Source organism: Calypte anna, chromosome 1, assembly GCF_003957555.1.
Source record: "Calypte anna isolate BGI_N300 chromosome 1, bCalAnn1_v1.p, whole genome shotgun sequence".
Taxonomy (NCBI): Eukaryota; Metazoa; Chordata; class Aves; order Apodiformes; family Trochilidae; genus Calypte; species Calypte anna.
In genome coordinates, this window is record NC_044244.1 from 65,381,898 (window position 1) to 65,406,958 (window position 25,061).

At 38.7% G+C, this 25,061-nt stretch overlaps 1 protein-coding gene across 2 annotated transcripts in view; it reads right to left on the reverse strand.

The window, feature by feature from the left end:
* Positions 1-25,061, reverse strand: part of LGR5 (leucine rich repeat containing G protein-coupled receptor 5) — a 91,548-nt gene that overhangs the window by 20,292 nt on the left and 46,195 nt on the right. The window contains exons 2-6 of one of the 2 annotated variants that reach the window (XM_030451219.1): positions 21,813-21,861; positions 16,700-16,771; positions 15,104-15,175; positions 4,284-4,499; positions 1,428-1,499 (exon numbers count right to left, since the gene is read on the reverse strand). In XM_030451219.1, the coding sequence (XP_030307079.1) occupies positions 1,428-1,499; positions 4,284-4,499; positions 15,104-15,175; positions 16,700-16,771; positions 21,813-21,850 (470 nt within the window). In that variant the 5' untranslated portion in view covers positions 21,851-21,861. The remainder of the gene's footprint in view (positions 1-1,427; positions 1,500-4,283; positions 4,500-15,103; positions 15,176-16,699; positions 16,772-21,812; positions 21,862-25,061) is intronic. The other variant, XM_030451210.1, reaches the window with a different exon arrangement.

Below are 25,061 nucleotides of genomic sequence, written 5' to 3' on the forward strand. Positions count from 1 at the left end.
GCCAAGATCTCTTTAGTTTATCTTGAAACTATCTGGAACTGGTCTATGCAGTATTCAATTTCTGTGCCTGAGGCAAGTGCTACATTTTCCGAGTGCAGCGATGTGGCTGCACCTACCCTAATTCCCAGGCTTCTGACTGTCCTCTATGTTTCCAACTCTCATGCCAGGTGGCTGGGACTGGATTTGCAATTACTTATTCCATTGTTCTGGTTTTCCCCATTGTTGACCAAGTGCCATGTGAATCTCATTTAAAAAAACAAAACAAACTATTAATTTTCCTTCTCCCTTTCCTGTCCCCCTTTCCAGCACAACACTAAGGGACTTCCTCTCAACTCACAGCAGGCTACAAGTCAAAATTGTAAAACTGAAATTCAGTGCCAAGGGGTCAATGTAATCAAAACTTAGGAGAAAAATGGCCCAAACTTCTTGATTTCTGGTTTAAGGAAACATGAAAGTGGGCAGTACATAACTCTGTGGATGAGAAAGCAAACAGTCACCATTAGACCAGCAAGTTTTGTGTTTTATACTTTGTCTATTGTTTATCACAACAGACCTTTTAGCCTCTGTCCTGGTTGGGTGAAATACCTATAATCTCTGAAAGTGATGCAGCTGACTATGGCAGGTGCCAGGGGAAGGATATGCAAGGTTTTACTGTCCCTGCAGCATTTCTGGGGTCTGTGGCCTACTATAGCAGACAACATTTTTATGTGACTAACTGTAGCAAAAGATTTTGCACTAACCATCAGCACTGTGCTGCTGCTTGGTATTCTTCTGAAGAAGAGATTTTTTTTAGAAAACTCAAGAAAATTTGAATTGGTCTGAACAGAACCACGGTGAAAACTTGAGGAAATCTCAGTCTTTGCCAGTGCTGTTATTCATCAGAGCTCATTAAAAACAAAACCGTGGATTCAACTGACATATTCCTCTTCACCCCTTCTAAAATACATGCATAATTTGGCTACCTGGAACTTTTGCTTTTTTCCAGGGCTAAAAAAAAATGAACCCATATCATTTTATAGCGCTCCTCTCTTTTGAGACAGTTTCTTAACATTAAAGCAACATTTTGATTGTGACAATTCCCCAATTTAGCTATTAGCTTTATTGATTAAACAAGGCAAATAAATAGTACTAAACTAGGCAAACATAAATTTTTGTAAGTAGCCACTTCTTTTTCTATGCTCAGTACAGTTTTCAAGTGTCCTTTTATCAGTTTATTAACTGACAATGCTTACCAAAAAGGCAACCTGATTTTGTAGTAGAAAATAGGATTAGCTACATGGAGTCATTGTAAACCATCACTTAGATCCCGTGCTGATTAGGCACGGCACGGCACAACTCACATTTGGCTTTTAGGCTGTTCCTATTCTTTCAGAATATTAATGAAAGCACTAGAGAAAAAAAAGGAAACAAATAAGAGTTCAACTTACAAAGTCTCTAGGCTATGGAGCCCATCAAAGCATTTATTTCCCAGGGAGTAGATTCTATTGTTATGGAGATGTCTGCAGGGGAATATTAAGCACAGTCAGGAAAGCACACTGCACACAATAGACTTCAGCAAAATGGTTAAATCAAAAGAAACTTATTTTCAGGCATGTACTGGTTATATGCAAGTCATGCTTTTGCAAGAGAATTTATGAGGCACTTCCACCACCCTCCTCCCTTTCTCCTGGTATCTCCCCAGCCATGCAGGCTTCCCTTTGGCTTCATAGAAGGATTTGTTTTGAAATCACCTACACCTACCCCAGATTGGGGTTTGCATGATGAATATTGGGAAACTGAGGACATATTCTCATTGATGGTTAATTAATATTTTGCCTTAAAAACTATCTGTGAAGAGTGAGGTATTTATTTGGTAGATGACTGTTAGAGGGTATGGCACAGAACAGGAGCAGGAGAGGAGATGGATAATATGGCAGATGGGAAAGAGCATTTGGCATGCAGAATGAAAAACACAAAGCCATAGGACAAAAAATGTAGGGCTTCATTGAGATGAGTAAGCGAATGGATCTTTAAACGTGCTCCAACTTGTTTTGCTTTGAAACTATAAAAATAAAAAACTACTCTCTTGAATTTTAGCAATTGAATACTATTTTTTTAATAGATTCCAACTAACCCCCCCAACATTAAAGCTCAAAGTGCTGCATATTTCTGTCTTTTAGACCATCATGGAAAAAACCTGCTCTGTGTGAAGCTCATTAATGTGAGTAGCTACAACCTGGAGCCACTTCAGGTTCTTTTTAAGAAGGGATGCCTTTCTTCCCAGCAGATTTTTCCTTTTATTTTAGTCTTGACACTCCACCCCTATAGTAGAAGGAAAATATGGGAGTAGCAATATAAAAGAAAAGAAGGGCTATGAATGATGGGCTGCCAGGGGCTACCTTCCCTTCAGTGCTTCATTCTGCTCTGAATATAGTGTTAAGATCAGAGGCTCCCTGAATGTTCTGTAGAACCTACAAAAATTGAAGCTACCTGTCCATAAAAGGCTGTGATTCTGATGGAAAAATGCAAATGTTCTGTGGGTTTTTCCTTTCTTGGAAGAAACCTAGTCAGTGGTTTTTGGGCTTTTTTTGTGTGTGTGTCTTTAGGAAGAAAAATAATCAGTGGTTTTTGGTTTTTGTGTTGTGTTTTTTTTAATGACTATCCTGACCTTCAATGCTTTAGTTAGCATGGAGAGTGCATCTCCAAATTCCAATTATGTTTGGAAAGCACAATGGTAGAGCTTCAAACCTGCTTCAACTGACCGTGCATTGTTGCATGGAACTGAAAATTTGCCAGACTGTATAGAGAAGCAAACAAAAGAGAGCAGAACCACACACAAAGATTTTGCTGAGCCCAAAATATCAGATGTTGTAGATCACGAGGATTGCTTCAATTGTTAATCAATCTGAATCCCAGAAAATCAGAAATAAGCAGGGCAGATCTAAAACAAGGACACCTATCTGAGAAGAAACAATCAGGATCTGAAAGGAAATAATTTACTCCTGCATTTTTTAACTGTCCTCTTACCATTATATTTCTGGTAGAGATCTCTAGATCTAAAGATCTAGCATCATAGACACTCTCTTGTTTTTAGAGTTACTGAGCTAGATACAGAAGCTCAGACAAATCCCAAATTCATCGAATGCGACTGATTCTTAAACAGAAGGCAAACACTTTACGGCATGAGGCAGCTGTCACCCCTCATTTTTGGTTCTCTTCTTGCTTATATGACCACATTAAGCACTAAGCAGAGATGGCAATTGTAATTGTCAATAAAAAACCCCAGTGTGTGTCAGGTTCAATATCCAGTCTAGGACTCGAATATGCTAAAATATGCTAAGTGGCTTACAGACCATAATTTCAGACAGCTTGTAAAGCTTGAATACATTATTCTCTCATTAATGATGCTAACATTTTCCAAAATATCCTGAAATAACTTCTCCATTCTCAGTTCTCTTCCTCAGTTCCCCCAGTCACTCTAGAAATCTTTCCACTTGGTTCATTCCCAGAAGACAAAAAGCTGAAATTGGGCTAAACAATATACATTCCAGATTTTAGTATGAGCTATGTATGTTTCATTTGCTTGAACTGGTATGTAAACATAAGATAACATAAAACTACATTACTTTGTATGAAGGATGCATACTTTTTCTACTGGATGGCATTCTTTCTAAGTCACCCAGAAAACTTTCAATTGATTTCCTGTTTCTCATATTCTCTCATTCATTCTTAGAGAGCACATAATTAATCTCATCCTGTTTGTTTTGCTGACCAGATACGGTGATTTTTTAGATTGTCTACATAGTTCTTTACTGAAGATAGGAATTTTTAAGCTAGATCAGAACAAATGATACAGCACATGCTGGTTTAACTGTAGGAAGATGTAAAAGGCTATTTCTCCAAGATTTTTTTTTTCAAATTTTGGTATGCAGTACATATACAATCCAGAAAACTTGGATTTAGATTTCCAAAAGAACGTTTTTATGCAACAAAAGAAACTGACCTCTTGGTGAAGGAGTATCACTAAGTCTAGTGCATATATAGATGGGAAGCTGCATACTTATGCAGCCCCAAGAAATGAATTTAATATTAGGACTGTAAGCAAAACAGGTGTTTAATTAACCCATGTTTATACCTACTTACCTATCATTTGCCAGCTGGGGATAGCAGTATTTAATTATTGAACACTGTCTCAAGCAATATATAAATTAAATATTGCATCTCCAAGCAGTTTATCACAAAGAGGTAAAAGCCCTACAAAAAAAAGCTGCAATTGTGTCTAAAAAGCAATCAGTAAAACTTACAGAACTACCAAACTAGAGAGGTTTCCAAAAGCATAGTCTGGTATGTAATGTATTTTATTCAGTGCCAATGTCATTGCCTGAAGTGCTGGTAAATTTCTAAAAGCTTGGATGGGAATTTCTGTCAAAGAATTATCATCTAGCCACAGGTGTCTAAGGGAGACCAAGCCATTGAAGCAGTTGGGGGGGACGTAGTTGATGTGGTTGGCATCCAGACGTCTAGGAGAAAAAGAAACAGAGAAAATTGACTCAAAGAAAAAAACAGTGGACTTACACAATGGAGATCAGAAACTGACATCAAGAACACAACCCCTAAGAATGGGCATGGGCTGCCACATCCATTTTTAATTTCCTGGAGATTGGGCATTTCTATCTTGTTCGCAGCCTCACCCCTCAGACCTCACATCATGTTTACAAGTCACCTTGGCAGCAGGTTCTCTGCAAACAGCTCTCCTTTGGATTCATCATCTCGCTGAGAGCACACACTGGTCATTTTTGAGCAGAGCCTCTCTATAGACCAGGTATGAATTTTCTTCCTTTCCCAAAAGGAAAGTATGGAATAAAAACATGCAGTAAACTCAGCCAGAAAATGTACTTCAGAAATCACAATAAATCACTGAGTAAAAAGATGATTTGGTTTCCATACGCCAGAACCCCATTCTAAGAGTCAAAAATAAAACTCACTTCTGAATCTCTGTTGCCATTTTACCTTTTCTTAAACATTGTTTATTCCATGAATGAGCACTGAAGTTCATACATTTCATTAGTGGAGCAAAATGTTTTTTAGAGATTAGCATTGCTAATGCAATATATTTACTTTGAAAAACAAGTTATAAAATACACTCCATTTGCTGCAGAGCCAACAGAGGGAGCTCAACTGCACACTGTACCTCTTTAGTAGGTGATACCTTGCTCTCACTCTTGTGTAAATAAGGATTAAATCTACTGAACCTTTTGCAGACAGAGCACCAAAAATACCATGTTGTATATTCATTTGCTTTTGCTCTGTTTTGCTTTCACAATGTGGTGCTCTAAGGGAAAGATTCAAAAAGTGTGCTTTAGATTTCTGAAACTTTGTGAAACATCCAGATGGTGATTATTACTCCGATACACTTTTTCTGCTTTTAATGTGATCTGGTGACTCGTACCATGTTCAGAACACAAAAGCCTCACTCTAAAACTTTTCTTGAAGATGTCTGTTGAGGGGAATAATTAAGTGAATGGTGAAACAGAAATAAATTTAAATAGATATTTGAAAACACTACAGAACAACCAACCATACATAGTGTAGAAAGAAGTAATTTGGTACAACCTAAGTTCAGTCTGCTTGAGAGAAATGCAATACTCTGTGGCAAGCATACTAATCTCTTTATTTAAAGCTGCTTCCTCATTTACAGTCATGTAAAATGTCAGGTCCATTCCATCTCCTGCTCCATGCTGCTCCTACCTATTGCATGAGAACAAATAATGACTGCTCAGGCTCCGTGCCAGGCTGGCAAATAACTGAGACAAGGTCAGTTGGAACAAATTTATACAGTTCAGTGTCAAAGCCCTTGTACAATTAAATTTTCAATATAATAACTGACATGGAAGGCAGCAAAGACAGAGCTTACAAAATAACTCAAGGGTCTGTCAACAAATGGGTGAGGCTGGAAATGTTTAGAAATACTCATGCTGTACCTCCCTGATTCCCCAGGCAACAACCATGCTACGCCTGTGTTTTCAAATAAGGTATAGTTTGAATGAGTAGATAAGGTTTCTTTGTGTTCAATCAGAAGTAACTTTCTTCCCTGGGTGATTCTGGTATGTAAACTAAAAAGTTACAGTTGCCTTAGTTTGACAGTTACACTGATTAAAGAATGGAGGCTTTATTAAAAATAAATGTGTTACTATATTGCAGTTAACATCTTGTTCAATAACAAGCCTGCCTGTGTAGTTCTGATGTCCCCCTTGACTCTAAAGGAAGGCAGTTGTGGCTGAAATGGCAGTATTTCACCAGTTGTCAGTGAAACCATGATTTTTATCTTATTAATATTTGATAGCAAATCAAGGAATTTTTTTTTTTTTAAATAGCTGAAGCTTCCAGATATAAACCCATCACTGGCTACATAAACAGCATACACAACACAAAAAGAAGAACTGGACTGCTTTAATATAAATTAAATTCTAGGTAGTTGAATTATTGTTTAAAGAAGCTTGGAAGAATTAAGAAACTACAGTGATTTGTGCTGCAAGTTCTGTAACTGGATTATGTATCCTGCAAGTGCTTGTAAGAAGTATTGGCTCAAGTGCTCTTTTGTTATCTAATCTTTTTGAAATTTCCAAGTACCATTTTCCCTCTTGTAGATATTAAAAGGTTTCAGCAGTAGTTATGTTTCCTGTCATACTGTAGGTAATGCACACTGGTGTATAAAGCATTGATCAAAATTGCTGTTTTCAGCCATCTGGTTTACATTCGTTGATCAAAGTTTTGGCACTTCCAGAACTAAACCCATTAACTCACAAGCATGACCCTATTTATAACTGAAACTACAAAGATAAGGTGAAAAGTTTGAAAGCTGCTATTATATTCCAGAGAGAGCCAATTGAGGGAAACAGGAATGCTTGAAATCTTCTGATAGTCAGCATATAAATAAAGCAGCCACTATGAAATTCACCATGAGCTCACTTAAAATGTCCGAATCTTTCGAAGCAAATACTTGAGCTTTATGGACTGTATCCCACTGGTGTTTCCTGTGACATACTATGAATGCTACAACCATGTGCATAAATTAGGAGAATATATATTCATATAGAATCTTACAGACGACTCTAAAACAGATAAAGGTAAATGCTAGGAAAGTATTTGATTTACACTTTTTGATCAATCCAATATGACAAGTTTCTTAGTGTAAAGCCACTGGTAGGTTTCTTAGGAAATACAGTTATTTTTTTCATTTTTTTTGAATCTTGTCTCAAGAGCAGGCCCAGCTACTGTAGCAGTGCCTTGCTTATTAATTCAGGGTTAAATTAAATGCTAGATGTAGGACTGGTCAAGGAGACCCAGGTCATTCTCTCCGAAAGAAACAGCGATTACATGGATGGCTTCTTCTTGCAATGGACAAGGGGCTGAAAACAGTGAAGTTACCAAAGAGGACAGTCAGCAAGACAGAAAAAAATAAAGGATAAAAGGTTTCTTCTGACATTTGAGTTTAAAATAGGAGGTAAATCCAAATGAGAAGGGGCTACACATAACAGGTAAGGGAGGCAGACAAGTGAGAGAATACATGAGGACTGAACTTGGGAATTAAAGAAGGGGTGCACTGCCCTCTCTCTGACCACCTTCCTCTTCCTAGACCTGTCTCTGTGATGCAGGGAGCCACAGCCAAGACTCACCACAAGGTATGGGACAGTGACGGACAAGCAGGGGCTGTCAACAGGGCCTGTCTGGAGAGGGTGCAATGGGGTCACCTGCAGCCCTACCATTTTTGCTAGTGTGTGATGATACCCTCTCAAGGGTTTGTTCACAGGAGTTTGACTGAAGCATTATTTAAGTAAATGGCAAGTGACATTGAAACCAGGTCTGAAAAGTTGATGTAATGAAAATATAGCTGGCTATTGTAAGCCATGTTTTTCAAACATGGCCTTTTACGCAGGATATCCCCTTCTGTTCACAGGGGACAATGCTAGGACTATTAAAAAAAAAGCCTAATTACAACACACCAGCACAGCAGACCCTCCCACAGCTCACTTTCAGTTCTGCCCTTGTATGGGCTTCTACAGGACTGATACAGAGAGCCCTGTGTGGCGAAATCAAAATCAAAAAAATAAGGTCACAAGTCACTGTTTAGGAGCATTTGTTTCTGTCCCACTGTTCTGTTTTACATGAGGAGGTCTCTGCAGCACAGGGAGTTCCAATCCTTGAGGTTTTTCTTCATAGCCAAACATGGCTCAGGTTTTTTGGTAAACCTGCATTCAAGATGGGTCAGGATGCTGGCACCCCGCATAAAGCACAAACAGCCAAGTGCAACAGCACTATGTTTAGACAATGATTGCCTTTGATAATAGGTACCCTCAACCCTCACAGGTGGGAGAAGTGAGAGGGGTTTAGGTTGGATATTAGTAAGAATTTCTTTACAGAGAGGGTGATCAGACATTGGAATGGGCTGCCCAGGTGGATTCTCCATCCCTGGAGGTTTTTAAGAAAAGATTGATGTGGCACTCAGTGCCGTGGTCTGGGAACCGCAGCGGTAGTGGATCAAGGGTTTGACTAGATGATCTCTGAGGTCCCTTCCAACCCAGCCGGTTCTATGATTCTATGTATCTGGCTGCAAACTCAAATCAGGAGTCCCCAGATAGAGCGGCCCATTTGGTGTGGTCTGGAACACTTCCAGGTTCTGCAGCCTGGAGTGGCCTGAGTTACTCTTGTGGCCTTCACTCCCTTCCCAAACAAGGTGGCTGTATGCAGAGAGCCTGGGGAGGGTCCCAGGCGTGTGCAATCTGCCAGATGGGCCCTGGCAAATAACATTTGGCACTAGTCAAAAGCGTGCCAAGGAGGCTGTCAGCAGTGCAGCAGGACTGATGGGCATGGCCAGTGCCTGGGAGCACCCTGGAACACTGTTTGCTCTGCTGGGCCGTCTGGGGCCACAGTATGTCCCTGAATGGTGCCCAGGAGGATCTCCTCAGGAATCCAGAGGGAGTACCTGTACTGCTGAACACGCCAGTAGTGGCTTCTTGTCTTCCTCCCACATATGATGTATGTCCCAGTGTGCTTCGGCCATGCAGGATGAATTTTGGCTAGCAGTTCTGAGGCTGGGAAATAGGCTTTTCCCTTACAGTTGTGATTATAAAACCCTCTTTTGAGATTACGTGGAAGACGGGAAAGAGTTAAGGTTCCTAGTAGCTTCTACTGGATGAAAGAAAACATCACCCAGTGGCCTGTAGTTGCTGATTTACATCAGCCTGTTGGCACCCCACTTTGGAAACAACTAGCCCTACAGGTGGCTGAGTCAAGGGACTTCACTCTGAAAAAACAGCAGCACATGCATTTCAGGGAACCTTGCACCTCTGTCTTCCTCCCAGCTTTTTTACCAAGCTAGAAGAGTCTCTGTGACTGACTGGAGAGGTCTGATATTGTACCAGTTCTCTATGGTACAGCCACTCTCCTGCTACATGCAATACAGAGAGGAGACTGCAATGGGGAGGTTTCAGACATCTTCGTGTATGGGTACAGATACCTGCATGGGTACACAAAACCTTGGTTTAAACTGTGGGCAATTCCTGCCCAGAGAGTCTGTGGGTACCTGATGAGTATCCTAATGAGGCTAATGCCTTTTGTAGGCCTCGTTGTCATGGGGTGTGACACTGAAAACCACAACTAGAGCTCCTGTCTTTTAATGAAAATAGTTCTCTTGGGAGAATGTGATTCCATCAAAGTTGTTTTGTCTTGTAACTAAAAATCAGAATCATTAGCACAAGCATCAAAATGGAAAAAAACTGTTTAAAGTTAACATTTCTGAAAAAAGAGCTTTGTAAACTTAGCCCTGAACTGGAAGCATTTGAGAACTCTATGGATTCAAAGCCTTCAACTGTTCACATTAAGAATGGAAATGTCTCTTGAAATGTCAAATATTTGGAGGAGTAGTGAGAAGACAAAAACATCCGTTTGCTCATCTGTTGCAGCCAGGAAATTACTAAGAATAGCTAAAATGATCTCCATGCAATCTTTTATGCAAAACTCAAATTTACCATCAGGTGCTTCCCACAATAGTGAAATATCTTAAAAGTAAAATTTAAACAGTCTACAAATTTTGTTAGGAAATTAAAAAAAAAATTAATTGATACTATTTTCTTAGCTTGTTACTTGCAAAGTCAAATTAATTTATTTCATTAAATTGCAGCTTTGCGGGTTGTCACAGGAGAAAAGATGGTGGGCATTTTTTTTCTCACTATCAATTGCTTCCAGTGCTTTGGAAGAGGATTTGAGTTGTATTCTGTCCTATTTTCAATTATTAAAGTCCTCATAAATTTTACAAGAATGAAAGCAGGTGTTACAGAAAATCATGCTTGCTTTTAAATGTCTTTCACAACTGATTTGGCATGGGCAGTGAGATAGCACCAGATCTGCTTTTGATTTTGAATATTTCTGTGTCTGACAAAGCAACAGTAAAAGCTGCACATTAACAATGATGTCTAAACAAGAAAATAAACAGGGAAGAAAGTTTCATCTGTAGCATTCACTGCAAAGGGTTGTATTACATTAGTCCCAATAAAAGAATAGCAGAAGCTTCGCTCCTCTGTCAGTAATTCCAATTACACTTTCCTCCTTTATTTAGCAACATTTGCTAATAACATAAAATTTGTGTTAACATGTCCAGAGGAAAAAATCCCAATCAAAATTGGTATGTTATTGCCTGCTCTACCAATTCTCTTCTTGTTCAAAAATACTGAAATTATATGCCAAGTCTAGCACACAAGTGAAGTCATTAGAAGTGACAAGAGAATTACAACAGAGAAAAAAACCTAACTATTTAAAATACATTAAATTAAAAACAAAACGGAGAGAAAACAAGCTGCTAATTAAAACATTGAAAAACCAAATCAATATACATATGTAAAAGGTTTTTGGACTACATAGCTGTGTTCAATCACTACAAGGCTTTTTGATTTAAAAGCAAAATGAAGATACTGATGCTGTGCAAAACAAAAAATCCACAGATCATCTGCTTATGGTTGGTTCTAAAGAAATTTGCTCAAAGTGAGTAACAGAGAAGACAGCATTCAAATGACCCTTCAAACTCTTCTGCCAAGGTTTAAATTGTGACATATCAGTGACTCTGTGTTCCTTCCTTTCAATCATGGTGTTTGCAAACATATTTTCGTCTTTTAAGCTTAATAGAAATAAATACCATTTGAACTGTTTGGACTAATAATCCAGTAGCATGTCACTGGTGTTGACTACTGAACTACAAAGACACTTTTTTGAGATTTTAATATTGCTTAATCTTATTTTTTGCTTCAGTGACAGAAAAATCTGCTGTTTGTTTGTCTGTCTAGAGGCAACAGATCTTCTCATAGGTTTTTGCTGCTGAAGGTGAAATTCAGAAATCTTAGGGTTGGGTTTTTTTGTTGTTGTTTTTACTCCAAAATTTATATTATTTATTGAATAATGTCTGCTGTCTGAAGAAGACTCATCTATTCTAGAGGTACATCAAACCTTAAGAAATTTATGAATTCTTATCACTCAAACTTGTGCCATTTGACATGCCAGCTGTATTAAAACTTGGACAAGAAAGTGGAAGAAATTGTTGCTTGTTCCAGCAGTACATCAGTTCTTGTTTTGTGTGCCACACGTCATTTAACATAATTAATATATTGCTCAGTATTTATGCCTATACTATCAATATTGATACCTATACTGTCATTTATGAGCCTGGAATTATAGTGAGTACAGAGAGCATATCTGCCAGAAATACCATTTTTGTGCAAAAAGTTGTGATAAATTTGCATTGTGAGTGAACACTGTTGTATGTGCATAAGTATATATGTATAACCATATATTCTGTATACTCTCACACAATTATATAATTATAAAAATGATAGAAACTACATAAAAAAGATTTGAACATGATCCTCCTCACATTGATTAAGGTGGCAGCAACGTAGTTAGTATGGCCTGGACTTCCTTTCTTGAGTAAACCTACAAGAGGCAGAGATTTGAGTCCTGTCACCAACTTTCAGTTTTTGCATCTATATTATCCTAAAGCAAAGCGTTAATGAGGTTCCAGAAATCATGCCACCTGCACAGTTAAACATAACAAATACAAGTAGTGCTATCCTATAGGAATGGCTTTGTGAAAGCTTTTAACCTTTTAATTGCACTCTTGAAAGGACACCTGATATTTCAAAGGTTTTTAAAAGTAATTCCTATTGTAAGTCAGAAACCAATGCAAGAACCACCTCGTGAACAGAAATCTCCTAGACTGTATGAAACAAGAAACTGAATCGTGCACACCTTTATCTAACAGCCACAATCCAGTTTAAGCAAACAAAAGAGTAATAGTTTTCCTCAAAGAGATCTCTTTTGGTGGTGATCATCTTTCAGGTGATAGTGCCTTTTCCGTACAAAACCCTATCACTCCATCTTGTGTCTGCCTCACAGCTGTCAACAGGTTTCTACTGACCACTCCTATTCTCCCTCTGATTTCATTTTGCCACAAAAAAATAGGTCCTTTATACAGACTGCACAAAATATGTTTGGTTTACTTCTTCAGCTTGTTCACCTGAGGAAAAAAATACTTGCAACTAAGTCTGAATGAGATTGTAATTTTGTTTAGAAACTGCTGAAAATTCAACAGTCTCTTTCAGAGCAACAAAGGAACTCTTGTTTTCTTGGCTTATCTTGTTTTGGTCCAAAATGTGCACAGAGTGATGTGATCTCAGCAAGATTTTTTTTGTTTGTTTAGCAGAAAGAAAATCTAATATAGTCACTGGACCAGACCTTTCTCATGACTTTTTCAAAGATCAAAGGAAAGAACTGTAACCTCAAAAGTATACAGCTGAGATATTTCGGTCTGTGTCTGGTCAACAAAGAAAAAAGGCACTGACCAAACAACAATTAAAAGATAATTAATTCTTTGGGCTGTTTTGCCTTTAGAAACCTTAATAAAGGGTTTGTAGATTAAGGACAAAAATGTTCAAGATAAACGTAAGAACCTGGGAGCTAATACAGTATAATGTGTGTCTGCCCAGTGGTGAGTTACACAAAGATGTCATAGTTTTTCTGTAAATCAATTAATTTAAATAATTCTGTTCTTCAGACTCTGGGTGAATTGAATGTATGCAAGGTTGTTAACCTTCTGGTGGAACTTTGTTATACAGAAAAAAGGAAGGGAACATGTTCAACACAGTGCATCTCACAACCAATGCATCTTAACTCTAACCAGGCTTGATAGCTTGGTGCAGATGTTCACTCGGTCCTTGTCATTGTTAGAAATTACCAATGATGGTGATCAGCACACACTATAGTAACTTTTTCTGGTGATAGTTATTTGAACTTCCACATTCACTTCCACATTTGGATTTTGAGACTTCTACAGAAAGTAATTTCATTCCAAAGTGCTTATATGCAAGTATAACGTGGTCCATAAAGCACAAAGTAGTCAGTTGAGTTTTTACTCTTTCCAAACAATCTGCCTGCCCATCTTCACTCATCTAGATACTTTATGGTGCACACTCAAAATCAGTAGATACTTTAGAAAATTTAGTCTTTTTTTTTTTTTAATCAGGTGACAATGGAGTTTGGTGGATAATTCAGAAACACTCTACTGCATCCTATGTTGAAATAGCAAGAGTGGCCTTTCACTTACAAAATGTGAGCTGCAGGTGCAGCAGAAGGAACTCATGATACTCAGCTAACTGAGTAAGAACATGACAGGTGAATTTTTGGTATAGGAACATGTCAAGTGAGGCACTCAGGGAAGAGGCAATTCATGACAAATTCTTGAGGGGCTACCAGCATGCTAGATAGAGGTCCTACACTTGTAATAAGGAATAAAATAACAGATCAGAGCTCAGGGAAAAAAAAGACAAAAAACACAGTGCAAACACTTCAAGCATGATGTGCAGGTCTTATCTCTCCTGGACTCAAATCAAATACATGAGAATTGAAAAAAAATTCAGTAAGGCTGACAACGGTGTCCAGAGGAAGGGAAGAGCTCCCATACGAGAAACTGCAGCCTGTGTCTAAAAAAAACTTGATTAATGGAGATATGATAGAGGTCTATAACATCTGGCGTACACCAATAAGGAACTGTTGTTTCAACTTTCTCCTAATGCTGCACTTAGGAGACATCAAATGTGCTGAGAAGTTCCAAGGAAATAACAGGCATTACTTCACCATGCCACATCAGACTGGCTGATCAGCAGAAATGCTGCCACAAAAAATCAGGAGTGTTACAATGGCTCAAAAAGCAATTGTACAAAATCATAGAAGAAAATGGTTCAAGAACTTTTAAATGCCAATGTTCAGTCAGCCCTTGAGTGCAAACCTCTGGCAGCTGGGACAGCTTACCAAAAGAGCACTGTTACATTCTTTGCCTGACCTTCTTGTTTTCCTTTGGCATTTGCTGTTGAAGACTGGACACTGGGCTAGCTGAGTTTTTAGCATGACCCGGTACAAGAATCCTTGAGTTGTGGGGCAGAAGCACATCAAAATAATTTCATTCATACCATGAAGAAGCCTATCCTCACTCCTAGTCTAGCAGTTCTGGCAGGAGTTCTGTTAAAGCTTGTGGAGTGTGTCAGCATGGCACAGTCAAGATACATAAATATCTATAATATTTATAACTATAAATATGGAGACCTTTCTGAAGCACAATATATAATTAAGCACCCTCTAGTACACTTTATTACATGAGCTGATAGTGTCTTCCATACTGCGTAAAGGAAAAAATTGTACCAAATGAAAAATACAAGGAAGTAATTTGAGTAATTTGAGATTCTTTCTTTTCCCCTGTAAGAATCTTTGTAAGAAACCATGGAGAAGGCCAGTGCTCAAGGGATCACATTCTTGTAGACAGACAGAAAGGACTGAAGGGCACATAGTGTCTTCTCAACTAGTGAGTCAGTCCACAATGCTGCAAAGAAGCTGCTGGTGTCATGAAATTACTGGAATGAAATCAGACACATTGTTATTTAATTGAGAGTACAATTGTCTTACAATTGTCTTGAAAAGTAGCTCAAAGAGTTAAGAGTTGAGGTAGCACATTATTAAGTAAAAGTAACAGGCAATCATATATAATTCTTCATGCAAACTTACAAGTTGATTTATCAAGTATACTCACAGAGACTGCAGGTTGCGCAAGTTCTGGAGTGCTTCAGTAGGCACCTGGCGGAGTTGGTTATTCTGCAGCATCCTACGTTTTGAGGAGTACAAAAACTAGAATGAACACAGTGAAGAGAATTTCCTTCTACTGTACATTTTCTTCCAAGCTGACCTACCTCCTTTGTACTGCTTCTGCTTTTTCACAAAGAAAAGCTACACAAATATGCCATTCCCCTACCCCTACCAAATGCCAGCTCTCTTCAAAGCAAACAAATACCTGTAGTGTATTTATTAGCTTTGTTAATAAGCTTTCAGTGGGATTTTCAAAGCAGCTGAGGATGTTAGAAGAAAAGAACTGATTTGCTTTCAATAGGACTTGAGATCTTAACTACCTCCAGAGATTCTTAAATTGTCATCCTCGTGTACTGATTTAATTTTCCTTCTCAAGTACTGCAGTTTTTTATTCTGATAAAACTGTGAAGGATTCACTCATGAAATCCTCACTCAGAAAAATGCTACTATAGGAAACAGGACTTTTAAGTGTATGTTGAAAAACTGCTGCTGTAAAAAATCCTTCACATGAAATATAATTTCTCAAATGAAATGTTGCTGACAAATCTCTTTTGTCAAAGATCACATAATTTAGCTTGAAAATACTGAAAAAAATCACTTTTCGTTTCAAAATAGCATTCTCCTCCTCCCTTGGAATCTGGTTTCATTCCTACATTTATAAAAGGATTCTATATGGGTAACACTGAAGTAGTACATGCTGCCTTCAAAATGAGACATACCCAATGGGACACAGTCAATGAAATAATTTTTAGCAGGCTCAGACTCTTTAGGCCAACAAGAGCTGCAGCTATCCAACTTAAGAGTAGTGGAGTGGGAAGCTCTTCATACTTCTTTTCCACTTAGGTATTTTTTCAGTAGAGCTTTGTATTTGTTCAGTAGAGCACCTGGCTTGCCTTGACACTGCCTAGGAGGGTGGCATTCTTTCTAATAATACAATTCCTGTGAAATTTACACAAGCAAAGATCTCCTCTAGTGAAACATGTGATGTGGCCTGCTAGTAATTTTACTACCTATATGCACTGTATTTTTATCCAGAATAATACAGGTTGTTTTTTTTTTTCATATTTTTATTGTATCTTATAGTAATTTTATCACAAAAAAGAGATATAAAATATGAACTGCATTTTTAATTACATGGTGTTCTCCCTTGTTCTCAGGACAAGGCAAAGGCAATTTACCCCTAGTCTTGTCTGATCATAAAAAGTCCACTAAGATGTAAAACTTGATATCAGAACTTTTGAGACAATTAAAGAAAGTATTAACTAGGCCAGTTTTACCTTTTATACTGTACAGAGACATCTACTTGATGAGCAAGTTGCTTTTAGAATGCCATTAATGCTTTCCAACTTTTATATTTAGGATATTTTTCTATATGAAAAAACAAAGATTTAATGATGTTCATATGCATCTTCACTTCAACTGAACTGTTCAAAATGAGCTGATCAAAATATGCAATTTACTTGATCAAAACTTTACTGGTTAATTAGTTCCCTGGAGCATTTAGGAAATCAGAAATATATCAAACAACACACAGTTTACTTACAGCACTTTAAGACTGAAAAGGCCAGCAAATGCTCCCTTAGGAATGTATGTCAAGCCATTTCCTGCAAGACGTCTGCAAAGTTTGAAAAAGAAAAAGAGTGAATATTTTTTTCTTCATGTGGAATTAATTTGGTTGTTAAGAAGTGTAACACAGCTACATTTGAGAAACTGATGCCAGAGGCAGTAGTTTAAGAGACTTGTTTTGTCATTGATATACTTTTAAAAGAAAAAAAAAAGGCCTTAACTGTACAGTTGATTTACTAACATCTGAACTGCAGATACAAAATGTAATTTCATTGCAAATAGAGCTTATGGTCTAGAATGCACATATCAAGTTCAACTTTCTAAGGATTAAAGCAATCTCAACAACTAAAATACATATTTACTGACAAAAATTAGAATCACTCTATTGCAGGCATGCAACTGTTGGAACTGTGCACGTATGATGTCTGTGCATGTTGAACTCATTTGCACTACTACAAAAATATAACCTTTTAGTAATGACCACAGTTCACAATAAAACAACAACACATAAAACTGCTGTACTGGTGGAATAATAGTTTTCCTTATGAACAGATGTTTAATAGGCTGGCCTAAAGTAAACTTTCTAAAATTTGTAGGACTTTTTTGTGTACTTGTATTGCATCTTCCTTTTCAGAATGCCTGGAAGTATTTCAAAGAGCTAAGTAAGTACAGCAAATACCTTTGCTAAGCATGTTACTATGACACACACAAAAAAGCAAAAAACAAAAAATCAAAAAACCCAACAAAACAGCATTCTGTAAGGCTTATGCCTGGAAAAGAGATCATTTGATGTATTTGATGCAAAATAATGGCATTTCTATGCTCCCCATCAGTATAACTCTGAAGCTCCTTGCATTTAGCCTCCTGACATTGCAGTTCAGCATGAATGTGCCATGTACAACTGCAGTCTAGCTGGAAAACTGACTGGTAGGGGTCAGATTCCCAAGTCTCTGTGTGTCATTAGACCTACAGTGTCTCCTCTTAGCTGACAACAAATGTGGGTTGACATGATGTAAGCCCCTTCTATTTGCAGACCAAATTAAGCCAAGTGGAACTGGTATTTCCCACCAGCTAAGATATTGCACACCAAAACTGCAGACAGTTAGCACAGACCAGGTGATGTGATAAGAGAGATGACATTTGATTTGGCCTCTGGCCCTTGATGTGATAAGGCAGTTGACATTTGATTTGGCCTCTGGCCCTTTAGGAAAGACTAGATCCAGAAAATGCCTTAGGTATCAAGCTGCCAGAGAGGAATCTACAGCACTGGAGTAGGCTCCAGAGTTGCCAGTACTGTTCATGGAAAAGGCCAGGTGCTTATGACTACAGTCCCAAGGATCCAGCACTGACTAGCCCTTAAACAGCCTTCCTTTGGAGTTTAGTTGCCCCAGGATAACTCCACAGTTCCATGCACACCTTATCTTTAGACATCTCTTTCATACAGAAGATAATAAAATCTGGGGTGTAAAGAAAAGAAAACGTAATTCTAGATCCCAACTCCAACGACTTTTCAGGCATTTTCAGTTTGTGAAAAGGGCTTTTTGCTGTACAAACACACCTGCTGAGCAATGTAAGCTTTAACTCTGAGCAATTGTTTCTTCCTGTCTCAGTTCAATGAAATGGGCTTGGTAGAGGCACTCAGCTTCAGACAGAGGTGTTGAGCTTGTCTCTCACTTTGGAGTACACTGGATGCTGATGTTCAGACACCTGAGAGCTGGGCATTCCTGCAGGCTGACAAGTGAACCAAACCCGGCTCACTCCTGCTCCAAGGTGAGGTACTCACAGGCTGAGCCTTTTTTTTTTTTTTTTTTTTCAGATGTGTGAAGGGCCTCTTCAGCTTCAGATTTCATTTTGAATGAAAATGCAAATGACTTTTGCATTCAAAAGTCATCAAGCAGGTGTGTGCTAGGTTAGACACATGTGACTGGGTCCCTGAAAGTAAAAGCCCTTTGTGGATCACTGACCAGTAGAGGCTCGGGCAGGACCTGCCTAATACTGATCTCAATTTATGATACAAACTTTTAGAAATACTGAAGTCTGCTTCACCCCCAGAGGACCCTTTTACTCTGATACTTTACTGGCATGAGTGGATGTATGCCTGGACACCAGCCTGGCATGAACCAGAAAGCGAAGAGTCTTCAAAAATTTACTGGAAAAACAGTAGGTACAGGTATCCAGGTTTTCACCTTTTAAAAAATATATTCTGCTTCTTTTCCCTTTAGTTAATAAATACTCAGTAACTAATTATGTCTTGCACAAACACTTTAGAAAGATGAAATCACATGTTAATCTCTCTGGTAGACACAGCTTCTGCATCTACTCCTTGTGAGCTTTTCAAACCTCAAGTCATTCTTGAAGTTCTAATCTGACTATTTTTCAGACTGGAAAAACCTACCACTAATTTTGCAGAGAGTGATTACTACAATCTTATATGATACCCCTCTGTCTATTCAGCTATGATCATGCTCATCATGTACAATTGCATTTCAATAGAGGGCCACATCAAATGTGTCACAAATGCCAAAATACATGTAGGTCCATATAGTTCCCTCACCAAGCAAACTGACAAGGTCAAAAAGGTAGACATCTGGCAACAACTATTTTCTACATAACGATGTTGAAAACTGATACCTTCAGTCACCATATTAAATTAATTTTAATAATGCACTTTTCATGGTTTTCTGTGGAACTATCTTCAGGTAAACCACCTATCTATTCCTAGGGTGCTCCATGAGGCAGCTTCTGAATATGTGGCACAGCAGTAGCATCATCCTAGCCCTTCGGAATTCCCCAGCATTCTGGTATTTGTTAAAAATCAGCAAAAATTATTCATGTGAATAATATTATTATTCTTTCAATATTCTTGGTTGAAAGTTACCACACCAGTTGTTTAAGGCATGCTGCAAAACTCATCAGATTTGGCTTCTTTGTTCCTAACCATTTTTAATGCCTTCCTTGTGGTTTTTTTCCTGCTATTACTGTGCTTTTATTCTGTTTTGACATAGAGGAAAATCAGTCCCCTTGTTGATAATACAGTACATATCAAGTATCTATCAGGGTTTACTATTCTCCACTTCACAGACTTTGTTTTCCATTGTCCTAAATTATTTGAAGGAAGCTGCCCAGCATTCTAGTTAACTTTGGATGGACTTACAGGAGCAATTTCAGTCAGGATGGGTAAATATCACTTTCTCTGAACAGATGAGGATGTACATACTATCTGTCTCTATAGCTCAGCATTTAGTTAATAATTTCTGAGAGCAGAAATTAACAATCTTGTTTGCAGCTCCTAAAGAACCAAATGGCTGGTTTCTACTGTTTGAACAAAGTTGAATTTAAATTTTTAGAAGTAATTTAATTTATTTCCAGCATTTCTGATGTTATTTTTGAAAAGTCTCATTAAGTACATTCTGGCTCAAATGTATCACATCTCTTTAATAAAAAAAGTAATCAAAAGTACACAGCATTACTGATTTTGCATCATATTTTTCAAGCTATATTATTTTAGAACTAGATTTTTCTTATGCTGCTTCATATAATCATGCAAATTAATGGATGCTGGAAAAGTGTTACCATATGCTTCATTTAGTACCTGGTACTTGCCACTGTTGGAGTCAAGATACCAGGATATTTTTGGTTTAAGCATAGGCTAAGTTTTTATAACACTGCATGTATCTTTCTAAAAGATGTAAAGTAAAAGAGATGAGAGAAAGCATGTTGCCTCCTTCAGCAATATATAAAACAACTTCCAATGCAGCTCATCCCAGGCTGGGATTCCAACACTGCTGCAATAGCTGCAGTGCTGCAGGTCAGCTTCATGGACTGTGGTCAGATCTAAAAAAAGGCTGACTGGGCTCTCTCTTGAGTGTTCTCCATCTGTTTATTCCTTCGATGTATTCTCCTGCAGTGTAAGAGTTCTGAGAAATGGTGATCACCAAGTCAGGAGAACGTTCCCAAAGACAACAGAACAAATGAGAAACCCACAGAAAACTCTGAAAATTAGCATAATTTTTTTTCTTTGTTCATTTGTTTCAATTGTAGCTGAGAAGAAAGAAGCAAATAAACATAAAGCTGTGACTGACTGAGCGCAGTCAACTATTTGCTTTACATTTCTACAATATTTTTTCTTCCCCATCAAAAAACTACTTTGTGTGTGGATGTTTTCTGCATCACAGAATTGTAGAAAGTCAAGGGTTGGAAGGGACCTCAAAAAATCATCTAGTCCAACCACCCCTGACAGAGCAGGTTCACCTACAACAGGTTGCACAGGGACGCATTCAGGTGGGTTCTGAATGTCTCCAGGGAAGGAGACTCCACAACCTCCCTGGGCAGCCTCTGCCAGTGCCCCGTCACCCTCACAGTGAAAAAGTTCTTCCTATGCTCCAGTTTATAACGATTGCCCCTTTTCCTATTGTTAGTCACCTCTGAGAAAAGCTTTACTACATCATCCTGGCACTTGTCCCTAACATGTTTATAAACATTAATGAGGTCACCCCTTAATTAATGAGGTCTCCTCTTTTTCAAGCTGAAAAGACCCAGCTCCCTCAGCCTTTCCTCACTCCCTTACTCATCTTGGTCGCTCTGCACTGGACTCTTTCAAGCAGCTCCCTGTCTTTGAGCTGAGGGGCCCAGAACTGGACACAATATTTCAGCCTCACCAGGGCAGAGTAGAGGGGGAGAAGAACTCTTGACCTACTAACCACCCCCCTTCTGATGCACCCCAGGATGCCATTGGCCTTCTTGGCCACAAGGGCACATTGCTGGCTCATGGTCATCCTTCCATCCACCAGCACCCCCAGGTCCCTTTCCCTGATGCTGCTCTCTAGCACCTCAATCCCCAGCCTGTACTGGTACCAGGGGTTGTTCTTTCCCAGATGTAAGACTTCACACTTGCCCTTGTTGTAATACATTAAATTTCTCCCTGCCCAACTCTCCAGTCTGTGTAGGTCCCTCTGAATGGCAGCACAGCCTTCTAGGGGTGTCAGCCACTCCTCCCAGTTTTGTGTCATCAGCAAAAATGCTCATAGTACATTATTCTCTCATCCAGGTCATCAATAAATATATTGAATAGTACTGGAGCCAGAACTGACCTTCGAGGGACTCTACTAGAAACAGGACAAGCCAGCATCTCCTTAATACCTGATGGGATGAAAGGTGAACTTGAAACACTAAAAAGTTTTCTTTATACAGCTAACAAACTATGGTATTTAATAAAGAAAGCACCTCTCCACTAAATCTGGAAAGCAAAACTAACTGGCAAATCTACCCAGCTACTCCTCACTATCAGGAACAAACAGTACAATGTGGGTAATGGCTGCTTCTCTTATTGGTATGATCTAGTCCAGCATATGCTGACCAAGCATCTGCAAAGTGCATGTCAAAATCTAGTAGTATTAAAACTATAGGAAGAACAAAAAGGAAGATAACAGTCTCCTTGGGAAAAGGCATATATTTAAATCAGTTAATATTCACACCATGTTCTAGCAGGATTAGCACAATGGAATCCTCTGGAACAAGCTACTGATCAAATCTTGCAAGGTGATGAAATGCAGGAGAACGGATGCACTCTGGATCTTGGTTGTGGGTCAACAACACATGACAGGAATATGCAGTGTAAAAGGAGTCAAGCTCCACTATTCAGAAGAGAAAATCCAGTGAAAATTTAGTTTCACAACATATACAGTTAAGTAGCACTTCACTGCACTCAAGTTTATGATAAACATATGTGCTTTTTATTATGCCTGTAAATTTTATACCAAACTGACTCAAATGGTTCTAGGATAGTGCTAATGCATGCCCTTTAATACATATTAGTTTATATACCATTGCATCACTTGTGTTGCATTGTATTTATTAAGTCCACATCTGCTGCAGTATTCTATACAGAATGTAACTCAGTGCAATATGAAATCATCCTTCAACTGTACAAAGATACCAAGGATTTTTACAAAAATAGTTCTATGAAATACCCTCTGGCCTTGTTGTTCCTTTGATTATGTATTTTACATCTGTTCACTAACTGATTTGCCAATTTTATTTAAAGAATGAGAACAAAGACAAGGCATGCTAAGAGAATGCTACCATGAATTTATATATAAATATATATATATGTTTATATATATAAGTTTAAAGATGAGTAAGTTAACATCAATCATGTAACAATTCAGTCAGTTTTACATTTGCCTGTTTTCTTGGAAAACAAATGTTTGATTTCTCGTTTGCTGACAAGATCCATCTGTATGTTCTGACACTGTCCATCGTATTTGTGAACTCATGGCACTCTGGTGAAGTTCCTACTGTCTGGAAAAGGGGTTTTCAAAAAGGTAAGACCTGGGTAGACTAAATGCCAGTCAGCCAGTCTCACTGCTGTGCCTGGCAAGCTTATGGAGCAGATTCTCTTGAAGGCTCTGCTAAGGCAGATGGAAAATGTGGAGGTGGCTGGTGGCAACCAGCATGGTTTCACCAAGGGCAAATTGTGCCTGACAAATGTGGGGGCCTTTTATGATGGGGTCACAGTGTCAGTGGACAAGGGGAGAGCAACTGACATCATCTACCTGAATTTGTGAAAAATATTTGATACTGCCCCACATGACATTCTGGCAACTAAACTGGAAAGATATGAATTCAGTGGATGGACCACCTGGTGGCTAAGGAATTGGCTGGAGGGTTGCACTCAGAGTAGTGGCCAATGGCTTGATGTCCAGATGGGGACTAGGAATGGTGGAGTTCCTCAAGGGTCAGTACTGAGACTGGTGCTGTTTAACATCTTTGTTGGAGACATGGACAGTGGAATTCAGTGTAACCTCAGCAAGTTTGCTGACAACACTGAACTGTGTGGTGAGGCTGACACACTGGAGGGAAGGGATGGCATCCAGAGGGACCTTGACAGGCCTAAAGGGTGAGCCTGTGACAACCTCATGAAGTTCATCAAGGTCAAGTGCAAGGTTCTGCACCTGAGTCAGGGCAATCCCAAGCACTAATACAGGTTGGGCAGAGAATGGATTGAGAGCAGCCCTGAGGAGAAGGACTTGTGGGTGTTCATTGATACTAAGCCCAGCATGAGCTGGCAATGTGCACTTGCAGCCCAGAAAACCAACTATATCCTGGGCTGCATCAAAAGAAGCATGGCCAGCAGGTAGAGGGAGGTGATTCTCCCCTCTCTAATCTGCTCACAGTACTGAAGTACTGTGTCCAGTTCTGGAGCCCGCAAACAGGATGCTGGAGTGAGTCCAGAGGAGGGCCACAAAGCTAATTAAGAGGGCTGGGGCAGCTCTCCTGTGAAGACAGGCTGAGAAAATTGGAATTGTTCAGCGTGGAGAAGAGAAGGCTCTGGGGAGACCTTATAGAGGCCTTCTAGTACCTGAAGGGGACCTACAGGAAAGTTGAGGAGGGACTTTTTACATGGGCATGTAGTGACAGGACAAGAAGTAATGGCTTTAAGCTGGAAGAGAGGAGATTAAGTTAGATATTAGGAAGAGATTCTTTAGGGTGAGGGTGGTGAGACACTGGCACAGGTTGCCCAGCGAAGCTGTGGCTGCTCCCTCCCTAGAAGCGTACAAGGCCAGGCCGGATGGGGCTCTGAGCAACCTGGTCTAGTGTGAGGTGTCCCTGCCCATGCAGGGGTGTTAGTTAGTACCATTAGATTTTACCGTTTAATTAATTACATTAATGATAATGTAATTACCATAAATGTAATTACCATTACATTAGTAGTAAATGATCTTTAAGGTCCTTTCCAACTCAAACCATTCTATGATTCTATGAAATACCACAACTAACAAACTCTCTGGACAGAAAACTGAAAAGGAAAATCTACACAGGAAAACCTAGAGACTGGTGAAAAAAAAAAAAAATTCTTTTGTGAATAGTAACTGAAAGCACACAAAGCCTGGGACAGTGGAAAACCAACTGGGACAGTTCTGCTGCTATGTGGTACTAACCTTCCTGAATTTGGTGCCAAAACACTAGTGTGGCATGTACAAAATTCCATTAAAATTCATGTGTCTTTTATACCTTGGGTACAGATAAGAAACTCTCTTTTATAATCTGAAACTTCATTCTTAAAAGCTCCACAGTATGGGTATCATGCACTTAGGCAAAATCAACTAAAATTTCGAGAGAAGAGTTTAATTTGACATTTATTAGTGATTATTCTTGGCACAATGCAATAGAAATGTATTAATTAATGGCTGATTAATTTATGTACTAATTATTACTTAAATAATGGACCAAATCAACATATGTACTTCAAAATGATTTTAAGGAATTACTTGGTTAGACTATGAATTTAAATGTTACTCTCTATTTTAATTATTTTTAAAATATTTCAATCTGTCACG